Source organism: Galleria mellonella, unplaced genomic scaffold (assembly GCF_026898425.1).
Source record: "Galleria mellonella isolate WM207_F2 unplaced genomic scaffold, CSIRO_AGI_GalMel_v1 utg64, whole genome shotgun sequence".
Taxonomy (NCBI): domain Eukaryota; kingdom Metazoa; phylum Arthropoda; class Insecta; order Lepidoptera; family Pyralidae; genus Galleria; species Galleria mellonella.
In genome coordinates this window covers 9262531-9281379 of record NW_026442133.1, presented here as the reverse complement: position 1 = coordinate 9281379, position 18849 = coordinate 9262531, and the positions used below count along the sequence as shown (strand labels likewise).

Below are 18849 nucleotides of genomic sequence, written 5' to 3'. Positions count from 1 at the left end.
TTTGCAGTAAGTGCAGTACTTATATTTTGCAGTGAGATTTAACAATGTAGGGTCGGTGCTGACCAACCGAAGAATGAATAAATGAGTAAAACATCCACGGGGGACATATTGCTACTACTCAGCAGACATCGGTGTAGTCTATAATCTGTATTACTATCGGTGTAGTCTATAATCTATATTACTATGTAGCCACTATCTTTGTTCTATATGAACTTCAATAACGGACCCTTGGGTTTTTCTTTTAAAATGAGCAGTAGTTTTGAAAAGGTGGGAAATCGATGATGTCGACGATGCAATGAATAAAAGAGTACATTTAACAGTAACAGAGCGAATTGAGAGTTTGTCAAGCCGCCATGCTTTATTGCAATTCCGATCGCTACTATTGTTTTATTATACGTGTTTCAGCTATATGCTAAAATATCTTAATTCAACTTATAAGAAACCAATAAGTCTCTACTGTCATTTGTTAGTGTAGCTCTATCAATTTTTATTTAATTCAAAATGTGTTTTTCGTACTATCACAGCATTAAAATTTCTTTGCTCAAACAAAAAAATATCACGTAATAACGTTCAAGTATTACGTAATGCAATTTTTGAATATGCACGATTTTAAACTTTTGACTTTCCCTCCCTCCATACAACGCGCCGCAATATATTTTCGTATTTCCCCCCCATAAAAGTTTCCATGAAAACTGACAACGAAAACAAAATAAAAATGACATACAATTCTGTCGAGAAATCCCGTAAAACATAAATGAAAAGAGTTGCCAACTTGGAATTTTTTTATTTTTAATAATAAAATAATATTAGATAAGGTGTTGTTCGACCCACCCTTCCTTCCCTTTAACGCATCGTTACGTTTTACAAGACCTACTCCATCCAAATTGCGTTATGTAATACTTGAACGTCCTCTAACAGGTGTGTGTGCGTGGTTTTTAAGAACTGTCTATAAAGCAACTTTTTTTTTTCATTGTTTTAATAACACTGATGTAGTTTTTCATTTCCGTATAACGGCATAATAACTATATGCCGTTCGTAGAATCTGAAAGTAAACAAACAAAATAACTACATATTTTGAAATATTTTCTCAAAGCAAATATGTGATATATGAAACAGTACTATAGATATCATACAATAAACTTTGGAACATGGTATCTCTCATGTTTTACCTTATTTTTGAAACCGAAATACAGCTCCGCATAATTGCTTTATGGTAGAAATACGAGTGGGACAGAGGTACCTAATACCCAAACAGACGGCTTTTGTAGTCTCATCTATTATTTGTTACTGGTGTCTCACCAGTGTTTACTGATAGAGTTACTATTATATCCATTAAAAATCTTTTCCTACCTGAACGAATGATGGTAAGTTGAGTACGTGGAAGGGGCCAGCGCGTAAGTGTCGTGGGCGTGACATACCAACCGCCAGCAGTGTAAGTTCGCGACGAACTTTTGGGCTTAGACACCAGTAGGCCGCTCCATATGGCCCTTCACCCATACCGATGGAACTCTAAAACCGACAAATTGCCGTTTTACTGTTTTGCCCAGAATGTTTTAGCGCTTTTTGACAAAATATTAATAATGAGCAAACAGAAGACATTAGAAAGAAGACTCAAAAACAAAACAACTGCACGTTGTTGATTGACTGCATTGCTGTTGTTGCTTAGCAATTAGCGTGCACTTTTCGTTACACTATTTGTTACCAAGCCAGGTTCCTTATAGGATAGGCAGAGAAAACCTCATACCCGACGTTCTATTTGTTGACAAAACCTGGGCTAGAAGCCAAATAAATAGCAATTACAAATGCAGAAGAAACAATTTTACTCTGTTTTTTATAATTATCATTAAAGCTTTTATTATTTCTGAAAACAAAATAATTCTTATTAAAAATAAAAATTACTTATTTGTTAGTATATATCTGTTGTAGTTTTTCATTAAAACATGGGTACAGTACGATATTTCTTCTCATGTTTTTTTAGTTTTTTTAACGCTGAAATTATAAATTCTACTATATGATATATACTATTTGATAGTTCATGATTTAGAAAATTTTGCAAATAAAGAATACTCGGCAATAGATGACGTTGCTGGTCATCTAAAAATAATAAAAATAGATAATTTTTAACTTCGCTGTGGTGATATTTCGATATCGATAATTATTGTTTTGAATTGCAACTTCAATTCTTCTTGAGGATAGATGGCGCTGAGCTTATTACAAATAGAATAATATTTTTTTTAAAATATCCTACTACTTTGTACCTATAAAGAACAGTGTCATGACACGTATTTTAGTTCATTTTCAGACCCTTACGCGGTACATTAGTGAAATTTGTTCACGGGTTTCTGCGTGGTACTCCAACTACACGCACGGAGAGACAATAATAAAATGTTTAGAGTTCTGTATCAACAGCATAATGTACACGATATACTCTGACTGAAATTTTGGAAAAACCAGGCAAAGTGCTGTTGCGATTTTTTTACATTTTGCTACATACATAGATTCTACTTAATAATAGATAATAGAACTCAAATGCAAAAAATGGTATATATTAATAGTTGTAGCACTTCAGCTGCCCGCTAACGAAATCTTACTGCTTACTTAGCGGGCAGCTGAATATATATATTTATTGTTACACTACTTGACAATAGATGGCGGTGGTCTTATTACGATTAATATCTTTTATTGCATTGATTTCTTGCACCTATATATTACATATTGCACCATTGCACCATGCACCATACTTAACTAAATATATTATTAAGATTTCAATACATTAGCCCTATAGTGTTGACGTCGTTCATCTTCTGACACCTTAATTATATTTACTTGATTTTTTTCAAATTTTTACGTAATACATTAATGAAAATAAGTTCATATTTTTACATGATACACAGAAAAGTGTCGTTACAGTTTCAATTTATTGTAGATAGATTCTATGTAATAATAGATGGTGCTATCCTTAACATGAAAAATACCCGTCTATTAGTAATTTTAATAACTTTGTTTTATCAATAGATAACTCAAATATAAAAAAATAGAAAGCAATTTTATTAATTTTAAAAATTATTGAAAGTACTTATTACTTTTTAATTTCAGTATAATGGTATTTCGGTATTGACGAGGAAGCAGCGTCTCTCTTAAAACATTACCAAAACCTAACCGCGGTTGCAAACCCATCTGCTAAACGTGACAACTACTAGCAAACCCTTCATAATGGAGGCCTATGTTCAACAATGGACAGACTGGAATAATGATAATGATTATTATTATTATTCTAAATATAATTAAAAAAAAAACTATTTTTTTTTTTTCTAGAAATAAGTCAAAATTGCTTTATATTTAATTCTCGATGGTCCATACCATAATAGTTTTGCTAAATTATTAAATTAAAATTGTAATTTTAGAAATAAATTTAGAGATTGACACATTTTTCTAAAACAATCTCTGAAATTAATATATGATACCAAAACGAAATCTTTATTATTATTAACCTAAAATTATTATTATTTCAGTTTATGATAGTCCATAAAACGGTAATTTTGCGAAATTATCAAATTAAAATATTTGGTTGCGAGATAAGTTTAGAGAAATGGCGCCACAAGATTGGCCCCATTGTCACCTGTATATAGATATACTTAACATTATCGTGTTTATGATACGTTACTTTGTAAGTGTATTCATATTTACTGAACAAATCATTATTGTTATTAAAATAAAATCACGAAAATTTTGCATGCTGTTTGACCATTGCTCGTATTCTAGTTGTCCAGCAATCAACAAGTGATAAAAGATGTGAAGACCTGACAAAGTCCATTTTACGAAAAAGTAAATAAACCGCCAGACCATTCGTCTGTCCTTGGGGTTATTGTCGTTTTACCTTATTATCTCTTAATCATGGCCACTTTTTTTTTATTTTGTCATCTGTTTTAATGAATATAAATGAATAGAACATAATTTTATGTAGCTCTATTTTACCTTATTATTACAACAAAAGACAAAATATTGGACTAATCTATACTAATATTATAAAGATCAAATACTTGTTTGTTTGTAATAGATAAACTCAAAAACTATTCAGCTGATTTTAAAAAATTTTTCACCTATTGAAAGATATATTATCAGCGAATAACATAAGCTATTATTATTATTTCAACCATTTACTGTACACTGCTGGACATAAACCTTCCCTATAAGGGGAGTTTTGACAGTATTTGTCATGCTTGGCAAGCTTGTTGGCAATCGCAATTAGGCCTTTGAGGATGTTTTAAGAGGGACGCTGCTGTTCATCCCTTGCCCTCTCTTGGTCGCCTTGGACGACACTCTCAGGAAGGGGAAGAGTGGCCCATTCTATGCCGGGGCACACACGACGTATAAATAAGCTACATATTATTTTCGAAATACCTATCTACCTGTACGAAGCCGGGCCGTATCGCCAGTCACATATAAATGTCTAGCACAAAACCGTACAGGTGTTATCTTTAATCTATGTACAAAAATAATTACACCCAATATTAAATAACAAACAACTTAGATTATGAATAGTACCCGCAGTGGGACCGCGGGTACTATCTGTGCAGTTTATGCTTAGGGTCTGTTTTAAATGATAACGAAATACAGTTTTTATCATAATTATAGTTACATAGGTATAGTGATCGATTACCGAAAGGTATACCAATTTTATATTTGTTATTAATGATTGAATAATTTACAATATAGTCGCGTCTGTCCATTATCCCGCTTATAACTAAATCACGCAAAGAAATTTGGATACAACTTTAACTGCCATTTAAATATTTTTTAGTTTTGTATATTTTCTATATGTTAAGAGCAATTATATTTAAGTAATGCAACCTCTTTACTGTTTTTGTATGATACATTGTTTTGACAGCTTATGTAAAATTAAAAATAATATTAAAATTGTCTAATATGGAAAAAAATGGAATCTTTTATTAAAATGCAGATTTTTATTTAAAATAAATAAAAATACATTTATAGCATATACATTTTGGTCCTTCGAGCTGGATGGATAATGTAATTGCTACCGTTTTAAGTTCTGTGATGAGCTGTGGTATTCAATTGCAAAACGGTAAGAAATATTGCGACGGCTGAGGACGGAGACTCCGCTGCTATCATCGAGTGGTTTTCTAGTATCAATTGCAGCAGTGTGTCAGTCTCTGTATTAATTTCAAGGAAAACTGTGAGTACAATTTGACATTCGACTTAGAAAATATTCTTCGTTTAAATATTGAAACTTAGAAAATTTATTGAAAATGGATGCAAACCTACGAGTTTTAGAAGATATTAAAATTCAAATAGAGAAAGCAAGAATCAATTTTAAAAAAGCGTCGAGGGATAGAATAAATGAAAACTATTTAGAAACAAGACTTCAGATTCTAGAGAAACAATACAATAATTTTACGTCAAAACATGAAAAGTTAATCGCTCTGTATGAACCTAATGTTTTAAATGCTACCGATTATGTCAAGGATGAAGTGTTTGAACTAGTGACTGAAACTTATTTAGATTATAGAGTAGAATTAAAGAATGCTTTATCTAATGTTAAGTGTTGTATCTCAAATAGTAATTGCGAAGTTTCACCTAACTCTTCTAAGGCAGATTCGTTGGTTAAATTACCCAGAATCCGAATACCTGTGTTCACAGGCCGGTATACTGAATGGACTTCATTCCGCGATTTATTTCTTTCGCTTGTCCACAACAATCCCGTTTTAGATGATGTACAAAAGTTGCATTATCTAAAAACACAACTGTCAGGTGAAGCAGAACAATTGATTAGGCACGTACCGATTACTCAATCTAATTATATAAAATGTTGGAACATGTTAACAGATAGATATAATAATAAAAGGTTTATGTCAAATTGTATTTTAAAGCGACTTTTCAGTCAACGTAACATAGTAGCAGAATCTTCTAGTGCTCTTAAGGAACTCCTAGATACAACCACTGATTGTTTACATGAGCTATCGAATCTTGGTATTAATACGGAGTCCTGGGATGTTATTGTAATTTATATTATGGGTTTGAAATTGGACGCTGAATCTCGGAAACAATGGGAATTACAGGTGAGTCAGTTATTTAAAGATTTACCGTCATTTCAACAATTCAAAGAGTTTTTAGAAACGCGTTTTCATGCTCTGGAATTCGTAGAACCCATATATAAGCCAAAAATTGTTCAGACTAATGCTAATAATCCAAAGGTTTTGCGTACTGTGTCAAATATTACATGTCCTCATTGTTCTGAAAATCATAGGTTATACAATTGCAAAAAGTTTTCTCAGGAGAATGTTGATAAACGTCGTAGTATTGCTGAATCGCTTTCCTTGTGCTTTAACTGTTTAGGTATTAATCATAATGCAAGAAACTGTCGTGTATTTAATAAATGTCATGTGTGTAAGCGTAGGCATCACACTCTATTGCATCCCAAAGATCAAACTATTGCAGATGTAGTCGCTACTACATCACAAGTTGAAGAAGTTGAAGATTCAACTCGGTCAACAGAGACAAATATAGCATCCCATTTTTTGAATGGAAGTAAACGAGGACAAGTCCTTTTACCCACAGCTATTATCAAAGCTGAGTCAAAAAATGGATCAACCCAGGTACTAAGAGCTTTGTTAGACCAAGGGTCACATGCATCTTTTATATCGGAAGCAGCTGTACAACTCCTTCAATTAAAAAAGGTACCTAGTAAATGCGTTGTTTCGGGAGTAGGTGGTACTAGTAATGACAAAATTTCCAAATACGTTGTTGTTGTCAATCTCCAGTCGCGGTATGATCCTTCATTTAAAATCCAAGTAACAGCTAGAGTGGTAGATACAGTAACGTCTTTATTGCCTGAAAGAAAATGTATAGTGTCAGATTGGCCAGATTTGCAAACCTTTCAATTAGCGGATCCTCATTTTAATTCTCCTAATAAAATTGACATTTTATTAGGGGCGGAGGTGTATGGCAATATCTTGAAACCTGGCTTAATGAAAGGTCCAAGTGGCATATTAATAGCTCAGGATACTTACTTGGGTTGGATATTGTCCGGTTAGATATATGAACAGAATTCTTCGCAGGGTTGTCATAATGTCATAGCTAGTATGCATACTCACGCTACTGATGTTGATTTGTTAAAACGTTTCTGGGAGTTAGAAGATAAACCCTTTTCTTATAAAAATAAAATATTTTCTCCTGAAGAACAGGCTTGTGAAGATTATTATGCAGCAACAACACGTAGGGATGAATCTGGAAGATATGTAGTTAACTTACCTTTTCGCAATGATCTTTCTCTTAAATGCCAAAATTCTAAAGCTATTGCTATAAAAATATTGCATGGGCTAGAACGTAAATCTTTGAAAGACTCAAATTTGAAACGCACGTATTCAGATGTTGTTAATGAATATTTGACTCTTGGACGCATGGAGAAAATTGCTGAGGAATCGGATAAAAATAAAGTTATTGCAGTATATTTATTTTATTACGCGGTGGTTAAGGAAAAAAGAACGGCTACTAAGGCAAGGGTGGTTTTTAATGCATCGGGCAAGGGTAGTAACGGTATATCCTTGAACGACACTTCAACGGTAGGGTCCACTTTACAACTAGATTTATGACATATTATCATGAGATGGCATAAATATCCAATTTGTATGGCAGCTGACATCGTAAAGATGTACAGGCAAATAAAAGTAGCAGAGCAACACGTCGATTTTCAAAAAATTGTAAGGCAAGAAGATATTCACTCTGAAATACACGATTTACGACTTTTGACAGTCACATTTGGTACTTCTTGTGCTCCGTATTTGGCAGTCAAATCGTTACAGCAAGTTGCTTGTGATGAAGGTCATAATTTTCCATTGGCTGCTGAGCGGGTAAAGTCTGACTTTTACATGGATGATATTATGACAGGCTGTTACATTGAAAAGGAAGATATTGAGATGTGTCGTCAATGGAAAGAGCGATAAAAAAGAGGTGGTTTTGAATTGCAAAAGTGGATGAGTAACAAAATGCATGTACGAAAATGTCTTGATACAGAAAGAAATAATAAAGAAAGCAATGATAAAGAAAAAGCAAACAATTTTGAAATAAAATCTGATGATGTAACAAAACTAATAGGACTTACCTGGAACCGGAACAATGATGAATTTCATTTCATGGTGAAATCTGAAAATATCGCACCTATAACGAAATGAAAAAATGATAATGTAATTATTGAGTTACATGATTTTAGTGATACTTCAAATATTTCATATTCCGCTATGGTAGATATATATTCGAGTCATAGATTGTGAACATAAAATTCATTGCAATTTAGTAAAAGTTAAAACAAAGGTAGTTCCAATTAAACAGATATCCTTACCTCGACTCGAATTATGTGGCGCTGTCCTGCTAGCTAAATTGTTAAGCAAAGTAACTGATCTTTTAAATATTCCAAAAGCAAATATGCATGTGTGGACTGACTCTACAATGGTTTTATGTTAGTTGAGTTATCATCGCAGTCGCTGGAAAACTATTATAGCTGATTGTAATTTAGAGATACATGGCAGATTAGATTCGTCACAGTGATCTCATGTTTCATTGAAAGAAAATCCTGTAGATTGTGTATTGCGTGGTATAACACTTACAGCTCTCTTAGAAAAATCTCTGTGGATATAATACGTACGTACAGAACCTAGAGGCACGAAACTCGTTTGAAAGAAAGGATTGTAAAGGTTCATGTAACAGATATTAATGCAAATGGTTATATCAGGATAAAAAAATTGAATAGCATAATAGCAAGCTGTAGATTTTGAAACGAAAGAAACTGTTAGATATACCACATTTGATATACTATTTTCATAAATTCAAATGGGCTAATTGTACAGCAGGATCTAAAGTAGGTGATATAGTTCTAGTAATGGAAGGTAATCTTCCATCAGCTAAATGTTGTTTGGCCGAATTACAGAGTTGCATTCCTGAAAAGACGGTATCACTCGCGTAGTTAGCTTGCGAAGCAAAAATTCGATAATTAAGCGTCCAATTTCGAAACTTTGTTGTTTACCAGTGATGAACTGAATGTTAAATGTTTTATTACTTTTATTGCTTAATTCTAATGTTGTATTTTTCAATAATTGTTATTTAAATACTCTAATGTTTTAATGCTTTATTGTGTTGTCTCTGAAATATGTTGTTTTTAATTTTATGAGTTAAATAGCTTTTTATTTATCTATTGTTAACTGGTCTTGGGGTTAAATATTTATGTAATGTAGTAATATGTTTTGGTTAATTTTTTCTTATACTTAGGTTATGGACTATTCGTCCATGGCGGGCGGAATGTTAAGAGCAATTATATTTAAGTAATGCAACCTCTTTACTGTTTTTGTATGATACATTGTTTTGACAGCTTATGTAAAATTAAAAATAATATTAAAATTGTCTAATATGGAAAAAAATGCAATCTTTGATTAAAATGCAGATTTTTATTTAAAATAAATAAAAATACATTTATAGCATATACACTATATTTTGCAACTATACAAAGCAGGGACGCCTCGCTGTTTTTTAAGCATTCTTATTTAAAGATTAAGGAATGCAGCTAGTATCAACATTCTTTTAGATTTTTCGAAATTTATTGTACTTTTAATAAGTACAGATGTATACCAAGATACCTATGAATGTAAATATCATAATCTAAGATCACAATCTTACAACTACGTAACATTGACATAATAATAATATGTCCTACCTCAATATCTACTTCACACATTTTGAAGGTAAGTTACCTAAACATAATGATCATCATTCATGCGAATACTTATTTTAATTACAATTTCAATGTTAAAAACATGTGATAAACATTGATGTTAAGCCATAAATTTGAATTTTTATGGTTTGCCTTGTTCACTAAAGCCATATTTTTCTAAATTACGGCAATCAAAATTATTTTGTGAATTGTTTTACAGCAGTAGCCTAGTTACTCAATTTATTTAAATGTTGTGGATAGGGTTTTTTTTTTATTCTTATATTAGAATCATCTCTTCCGAATTAGTTTATTAACGATATTTGCTGTTGCCATTGTTAGTTGGAAATAGAAAATTTGGTGGCGCCCAAATTCGAATGAGGTTTTTCAAATAGATCTTTTAAATTACAATAGAGAGCCAACGCACCATTAGCTACATTTTGTAATTGCGCTTTCGGTGCTTATAATACAAATAACAATCTAATAGTCAAAACAGCACAATTAAAAAATAACTCTAAGTTAAGAACGAACAATTCTGGATTTACGATCATTATTGAAGTAAGCAGTGGAAATTATATGTATGGATATTATAACAATTTAGGTTGTTCATTCATCATCATCTTCCCACCCTTATCCCAATTATTTAGGGTCGGCGTAATATGATATTCATATTACACAAGGTTTTGGCTTTTTGTTTTATGACCGGCCGCCTGCCTGACGTCAACGCTCCTTGGGAATGCATTTGTTGGCAGTGTCTGCCATCTACGGTCTAGGGAAAAGGAATGAAGAAATTTGGTTGTTTATTGATCATTGCAATATAATAAGTTAAATTAAATCACCTCTGTATTTTAAGGTATAAGAATATTTTACGCCTTGTGATATTTGTTTTGTTGCATGGATGGATAGATAACTGTGTATGTATGGATTGACTATGTTTAGTTTTTTGGTTTAATATTATGAACACAATTTTGGTATGAATTCAGTCAGTATATTTTATATTGCGCCCACTTACGACGTAGGTATAATGGATTTTTTAATGATAGTTTTAATAATCACACAAACGCAAGAAGGTGCTCAATTATTTTATATCCAAAAGACGTCACAAAATTACAGATATGGGCATAATTTTTTACAAATAGAATCTGATCTAACTGATGTCTAACCTTATGCTGGACAGCATCTCCATATAAACAAAAGATGAACAATTGCGTAATTGTCGCGCATAGATACTGCAACAATGATATAAGTTGAGTTACACTCATTGTTTCCTGTAACAATAAAAAATAACCTTCATTTTGCAAGTGTTTTTGTAAATAAAGAATTGTATCTCATCGATTTTAGGTTTTTAAATTAGGACATAACCTGTGCAATTAATTACATTCGAATCTATTCAACTATTTAAGCGTTGTTGAGACATACTATTAGCAAGATATGAAAAAAATTAAATTCCACCTTTGAGGAATTTTTAATCGAATTACATACTTACAGCAATGAAAAATGCGGTAGACCATTGAGTTTTCTAAACTATAAATAAAGTTTGATATCATTTGTTGATTGATTAATCCTTACCATGTTGAGTCGTACTGCCACCGAACACAGAGTAAGAGTTGCCAAGAAAAAATATATTCCCAAAATGTCTTTCAGTAACTTTTCTAATTCACGAATTAAACTGAAAACCAAATTAAGATAATAAGTAAGATAACTAGGTACGTCGTTACTTTTGCGATGCCATTTGTATTTCAAATAATTTATACTTACTTGATAAGCGTATTCTGAGTTTGATGACAGTATCAGATATAGCAGCGGGCGCGTTCATCATTTTCATCGGAAATACAAAGGTTTTTACAGTTTCCTCCTATATTTTCGCTGTAATGACGAATCAAGGAAAACTGGCCACAAATAAAAATCATCAAACTAACAGAGGACAGATCAAAGGCAACATGTACACAGACGCAGTAAATAGCTGATATTATTTCAACAGCGACTGTGGCTAAGTAACCAAATGTGCTAATATCGAGTGGAGCCCATACTGGTAAAATGTGTGGATATACAGGATCGTCACCATTTAGTTTCAGATATGCAAATTCAATGATCGGTGATAAGATATAAATTATACCAGTAAATACATACATTCTGGATAGCATTGTTGACATAGTCTGATACTTAATTGTATAACTCTGTATAGAATGAACAAAATCGATATTTCCAGCATCAATCTGAGCGCTCTCTAATTTTTGAACTTGGTTCAAAAGATGCTGCCATTTATGGGATTTCCATCGAAGTGACATTAACTTAAGGAGTCCCATTCCGCAAAAAGATAAAACACTGAAGCATTCGAAAAGTTTCTCGATATTTTCTTTCGCAAAGTAAAACGCAATAACTTGTAAGATAGATGTTGTTACAAAGCTTATCGTGGCTACGTTTGTCAAGTGGCGTATATTACTGCTAGTCGTATTTAATCTAGATCCAGTGCATCGAATAGACCAATTGATGATATCAACTATATGAATATTGTACGGTAACTTGATCATTTCTCCTAGTTTCTGTAGCAAAAGATAAATAAATATGAATTAATTATTTGTAATATATTAACTGTATGCGATATTTTAAAAGTATGGGTACACTAGTACCAAATTTCCAGAAATAAAACTCTTAGATGGATTTTAGATTCGATTTTGTATAGCTTTATTCTGGCTTTACAAATAAAATACTGATATAGGTAGCATGTCGATAAAACTATTTTTATTTCTTTGTCTTTTCTTACCCTTGGTTTTATGTTTTCTTATAAATCGGGACAAGAACTAATACTGCTTGTTTCGATAGCCAGTTAAGTAAGGAATAAAAGTATTATGTGCAAACAGTGCTACTAATTCTTTGTTATCTAATTAATGTTGCAGTAATCATTACGATAGGATTTCTACAAGTTTACTTAAATAAAGTTTAATTCAAATTTTGTTATTAAATTTATTTTTATTGTGTATTTATAATAAATTTTATTATATAAATATTATATAGAGGAAATGTTTCATTTTTTGTTTTACTCGTAATTGGTAAACTAAGAAACTATTGAAAAGATTTTAAACATTCTTTTAAGTATAGAAAGCTACATTATCAGCGAGTAACATAGGCTATATTATCTTTCCATCTACCTACTCGTGCGAAGCCTGGGTGGATCACCAGTTTATAAATAAATTACATGTTCATGTCTACCGTACTTACCTTATTTACTTGTCTATATTATATAATTGTTATATAATTGTAAAATTTTCTCTAATTATGTAGAAATACCGAATAGATTTTGATGTATATATTCATAATCACATATAAAACTATACTTAAAACTGTGCTGAATTTAAATTAAAAATGTATTTAAATAATTATTAAAGATCAAGGCCTGTATGAAGTTGTATACGGACCATAAATAAGAAACTATATGTCTATCTATAAATGCTATTGTTTTGCAAATTTTATGAAAATATATTGGTACTTCTGTCTGCAAATGTCACTGAGATCCTTAGAAATGAGAACATAACTTAGTTACTATTATTGTGTCTTGTATTGTGCGTGTACTTTCATTTCATATACCAATGTATTTTTTATTAATTTTCATTACAATCAATTCAGTCAATATCTCATGATTAACATGACATAAAACAAGCAGCGTCACTGTTATAAAAATGACTACTGCTTATTTCTAGCCTACTACTTTTTTTCGACAAGACTCTATACATCTAAATATACCAATAGGTGTTTAAACTATTTAAAAGATATTGGTATCAATGCAATAATATAGTGAGGTGGAGATGTCAACCGACGAATCCAACTCGACTTGGCAGCGTTCAGAAAACTACCCCACAGTTAAATTTTAAAGATGAAGGTCTTTAACTAGTGTATGTTGTCAGTAATGACACAACCTTCTACTAGATGGGGTCACAACCTCTAATGCATTGCAGGTGTCTTCCTCTACTCGTAAAGCATCCACTATACAAGTGGATCAGAATCACTCCTTAAGTCAGTGTATGGAGAGGCCTATATTCAGCAGTAGACAGATAACAACTGATATGATGAAAAGGGGGGAATTATTAGTAATGGAGTCTACCAGCCCAATTGCTAGCAACATACCTTATCAGATCGACCTCCATGCGATTCCCCCTGGAAACCATCGTGGATAATTCTTATTGAATTTGTCACGATAAACTAACCGACCTGCTTTCATCATCACCTGTCATGCTACACCAGTGCCCCACTAGCATATACCGATAGCGCAGGCGGGGTTACCATTCCAATATCATCCATAAAAAAAAGATATGATGATAATGGTGATAAATAATATTGTGGGTATCTATCATAGAACTTATCTAGAGATAAAAGATTGACATAGGAAGTTTTCTATAAAACATTGATGACACAATTGGATTAAGGTTGAAATACACATAAATCAGTGTTGGAAAATGCAAAGTAAAGCTCGACTTAGTACGGTTTGTAGTTAATTTGCTATAAGCCGAGCTGGAAGAGATTAGGAAAGTGTAATTTAGGATTTTAGTTGCCTTAATTCGACTTTAAATTTGACTATTGCCTACTAGCGGATCAGTCATGGTATGTATATTCAACCACAGATATGAAATATGATTGTATGCAACATGTAGAGTGCGTATCAATTTTTGATCCTAAATTATGTGTAATAATGCTAACTACAATTAAATGTCAATTAAAAGTACCTAGATGAAATTTATCAAAAAATGTTGTGTTCTATCATCAAATTAGTTTAGTAGTGACAGTGATTTAGTTATAAGGTAAATTTAGATATGCTCACTTATAATATTTATTTCTGATTCATAATGTCAGCTACATTGTGTACAAGTGAGACCTGATAACATATATTGCTAACAATAGAGTCGCTAATCCGGTAGGGTTTATTATGGTAAAAAATTTTGACTTACACACTGTTAGAACTTCACTATCAATATGTTAAAATAAAAAATATTTTCTATACCAAATTCCATTCACCCATCTCTCCAGCTGTTTAAATTTAATAAACATCCGAACTATTTCATAAATATTTGCAGAAAAATGCTTACTTTACTGCTACATGGTATTCGTAATTTATTTTAATGCATCAAATTGAAGCATTCAAACAACGCCCTTTCAATGTACCAACGTAATACAAAACAAACTTCAATTAAAATGCACCTGCAATGGATCTCACAAATTAATACCAAGTGTTAGTTGCAAACAAGAAAATAATATGTTTTTTATTTTATTTACATTGTTTATACAGCCAAAGGAAGTCTCCTAATATACATAGTTGAAATCTTCGATCAATAATACTAACTACATTTGCACTCAAAAAACCAAAAACTGCCAACTGAATAATATCTCATTTACAGAGCAATTCTTGCATTTACAATTTATTTAATATTTATTTAGATATTTTCATGTTTCAGTCCTCTTTTATGCAAAAATGCGAGAAATTATTTAGTAATACTACGATTGGGTTCCGTTTTAATTCTCATAAATTAATTAGTTTGTATTTTTGATGGAAGGTTAAAAAAGATATTCGAAATAGGTTAAGTTTTGAAATGTTTTACCACCCTGAGGATTGCCAGCCATTATTCGATCGGAAATTAGAATCTAAACCACCCCAACCATTGGATGTCCTGTAGCTTGGACTGTCCCAACCTGAGCTATAGCCTCCGGATCCCCAGCTGTCGCTTGCACCGTAACCACTGTCGTATCCTCCTCCTGAACTATAACCACTACCGTCGAATGCGTTCCTTGAATTATATCCATTTGAAATCCATCCATTGCTTGAAGGAAAGCCACCACTTCTTGCAATCGTCCCGCGCCATCCTGAGCTTCCGTAGCCAGCTGAACGGCCGAAATTGGAACTGGAGCCGGCCCACCCATTTTGAGAAGAACGTGCCGCTCCAACCGAAGGCAGGCCACCGAAACTGCTACTTCTTTGCCATCCACTACCACCTGACAAAGATGAAAATTACCATGTGAATAACATTAAGATTAACTGTAATATTTATTTTGATAGTAAAAATTATTTAAAAATTCAGAAGAAAAAGTAAACGCAAAAATTTCAGTTAGAAATTTATATGCAACTTTCTTGTTATCAGAGTACTTTTAAGTAATCGAACAAAAATATTAAGTTTGTTTTTGAAAATTGAAAGATAAATCCGACATTTCTTTCATCAGTAACAACCGCTCTTAATAAATAAATAACAAATAATATAAAAATCTAATATAAATAATATAAAACTAATTAAATTACCTGGAGATCGAATTTGTCTGCCAGTAAAGGCTCCTGATGTGACCAGACAGGCTATTAAGGGAATCAGGTACCGCAACTGTTGTTATAAAACAATATTATATAATAAATAAAATGTTAATGTTCTAGAAATTAACCTAAAATTATTTAAATGTTCACAAAAGTTCCTTTCATAGCATAAAGAACTCTTTTATAGCTAAGACATACATATATTAATCAAAATGAGTTTTTACAGGCATATTTTCATAATATAGTGGCTTCTAAAACAAAAACTTACTCGATACGTCCGAATTCTATTTTTGTGTTACATGTTACTCAATCACGTTGACAATTCTGTACAGATTTTCATATTTTTTTTTTTTTTAATAGATATGCTTTATATTTGTTTCATATTAACTTTGTGAAGTTTGCAGCTGCGATTTTCCTTTGCAGATCAAAGAATTGTATGGTTCGAAGTTAATAGTAGACACACGATTCCGTATTCTAAATTGAAATACTGCACTTCTTTCGGCTATTTCTATATTTACAAATAGCAATCCCGGTTTTATAAGCTACCCCATATGCTAAATATAACCAACCCGTGTACTAAATTTTATGGAAAATCCATTCAGTAGTTTTAACGTGAAATAGTAACCAATATTCATCCACCCTCGGAAATGCTTTTATAATATTATTAGGATTAATAGGATATAATTCCATGTACTCCCTGCATAGAATGGACGTCCCTCTTAAAACATCACCAACGCCAAGCGGTTGCTAACCTGCCTACCAAGCGTGCAACTACTGGCAAAACCTCCTTTATGGGGGAGGCCTGTTTTCAGCAGTGGCTGATATAATAAGAAAAATAGGAGATTACAGTTTTTTTTTGTAGTGATCACGCCAATAACTACTATAATTTTATTTAACGATTTTCTTTATAATATTATTATTTACACTTATTGTTTATTGACTGCAAATTTAATATATTCACTTTATCATTTATATTATGTTAATAATACATTGTTTTTATAGACAAACATGACGGTTTTGTTGCACTTTTCTTTACATAGTAACTGAAAATAAGTGGTTTTCCTTTCGATTTTCACATATTGTTCATATATGTTACTTATATTTTAACTGCGACTTATGTCTAAATGTATTTTCCTGTATACTTGTTCATATGTTATTGTACCTTGCTATATGTGTATTCATTAATGCAAATAACAATGTACCTGTTTATCAATTTAACACCTCATCATTAATTTTTTATTTTAAATACAGGATCGGGTCTTAATACGATGAAAAATCTTTGCAGCTAAATAGAACCTACATGTCTGCCGGCGTATGACAAAATCACGAAAAACCCAGCCGTTATAATAATAAAGAATAATGAAAGATTGATTTTAATAAAATTTCTATGAGATCAATCTGTAAGCATGTCCATTCAGATAAAAAAAAGAATTTTTCAAATCGGTTTACGATTGACAGTTATGAGGTAACAAATAAAAAAAAACACAAACCAGTTAAGAAAATCTTCCTTTTCTGAGTTGGTTGAAAATATGGTCAAGTTTTAACCATTCTATTTAGCAGAGAATCTTTTGAAGTCGGTTAAAAATAATGTTTTGCGACGACATATTTATGTGACGCCTATTTAATATATTTTTTAATTTATTTATACTATTTATTTAAAAAGCTAGAACATAATTCATGTCACGACAAAATTTAAACATACATAATTGCTACATATAATAAAATTACAACTAAGCTATATCTATACATAGAAGATATTTAAGAAAAATGTATGTAAGAACTCTTACATACATTTCTTTTCTCAGTTCTTACATACTCTTCTCATAAAGAAGCCAAAGCTATATTTTGTTAGGATTATTGCCTATTTATATATATGTTACGTCATCACGTAAAAATGACTACACTAAATTTGCTACAATTTTATAGTTGTATTCCTGAAGAGCGAACATAAAATCTGGTGTACGTTTTATTTTGATATGTCATATACATAGAAGTGGTCTATTCATTGGTTTTCCTACTTCCAAAATCCACGCGTAAAAAGTCACGGATAGAACCTAGTTGGTACATATTATAAGTACCTGCTAGAAAAACAGTAACATTAAGAAGGGGAGGAAAACTTTTCCAATATTTCGACACCTTTGTAGATATTTAAAAGTATAGATAGCATCTATAACTGCCTAATGACAAAAACTGATAAGTAGAATATTATCTCGAGTAGATATCTTTTCAACGACACCTAAACTGTTAAGATTCGATGGGGAAAACCCATTGAAACATTTTGGCGATCTGCCAGAAAACTTTAATAAGATATTTCTATATTATTTTTCGTGCGAGTCGGCCTCTAAGTTTCATAAAGGACAACAAGCTATAATAAAATTAATAAACAAATAAATATTACTGGACATAATACATATTATATACGCCATCTTGTTCCAAACTGAGCTTGTAATGGGTAATAGGCAAGCGTAACTAATATACATATTCAAATACTTTCTTTGTAATACCAAAAATAAAATATTTTGTATATATAATGAAATTACAGTATACAGAGACAATACAGCGTCTTTAGCAAAGGCAATGCATATAGATCCCACAGGCGTCACTGTGTATTCTGTGATCTGCGTTATGCTTCTCATATCTGTAGGCAATGGTTATCTCTTTCTATCAGGTGCACTATCAGTTTATTTGCCACTTTAAGTTGCATGCAAAATATTTAAATGATTTCCTTTTTGCAATATGCAATATGGCTACTTTAGTTGTTTGGTAATTTTATGAAAATAACATGAAAAATACATACCATTATTAATGATCTCCGTTCTGTGTTTGACTACTCACACTGTATCGG

The 18849-nt window shown here is 31.7% G+C and overlaps 2 protein-coding genes across 2 annotated transcripts; both read right to left on the bottom strand.

Annotated features, from left to right (window-relative positions):
* LOC116412658 (odorant receptor 94b) lies at positions 1-12536 on the bottom strand. Its single transcript, XM_052900095.1, is given in 6 exon segments — positions 1-1042; positions 1351-1509; positions 10882-10986; positions 11288-11387; positions 11477-12261; positions 12483-12536. Coding segments are annotated over 5 exon segments (1182 nt in total). The 5' UTR covers positions 12250-12261; positions 12483-12536; the 3' UTR covers positions 1-997.
* Positions 12537-14618: 2082 nt separating this feature from the next.
* On the bottom strand, positions 14619-18849 carry LOC128201872 (uncharacterized transmembrane protein DDB_G0289901-like). The gene is made up of 3 exons (XM_052900160.1): positions 18802-18849; positions 15999-16074; positions 14619-15697 (listed from the first exon to the last, which is right to left on the bottom strand). Exons 1-3 carry the CDS (start codon positions 18802-18804, stop codon positions 15303-15305), a joined length of 474 nt encoding a protein of 157 aa, XP_052756120.1. The 5' UTR covers positions 18805-18849; the 3' UTR covers positions 14619-15302.

Excerpts from the sequence above, each read along its gene's own strand:
- LOC128201872 (XM_052900160.1), bottom strand. Across the intron at positions 15,698-15,998 it reads CAGACAAATTCGATCTCCAG|GTGGTAGTGGATGGCAAAGA; the intron begins GTAATTTAATTA and ends CATCTTTGTCAG.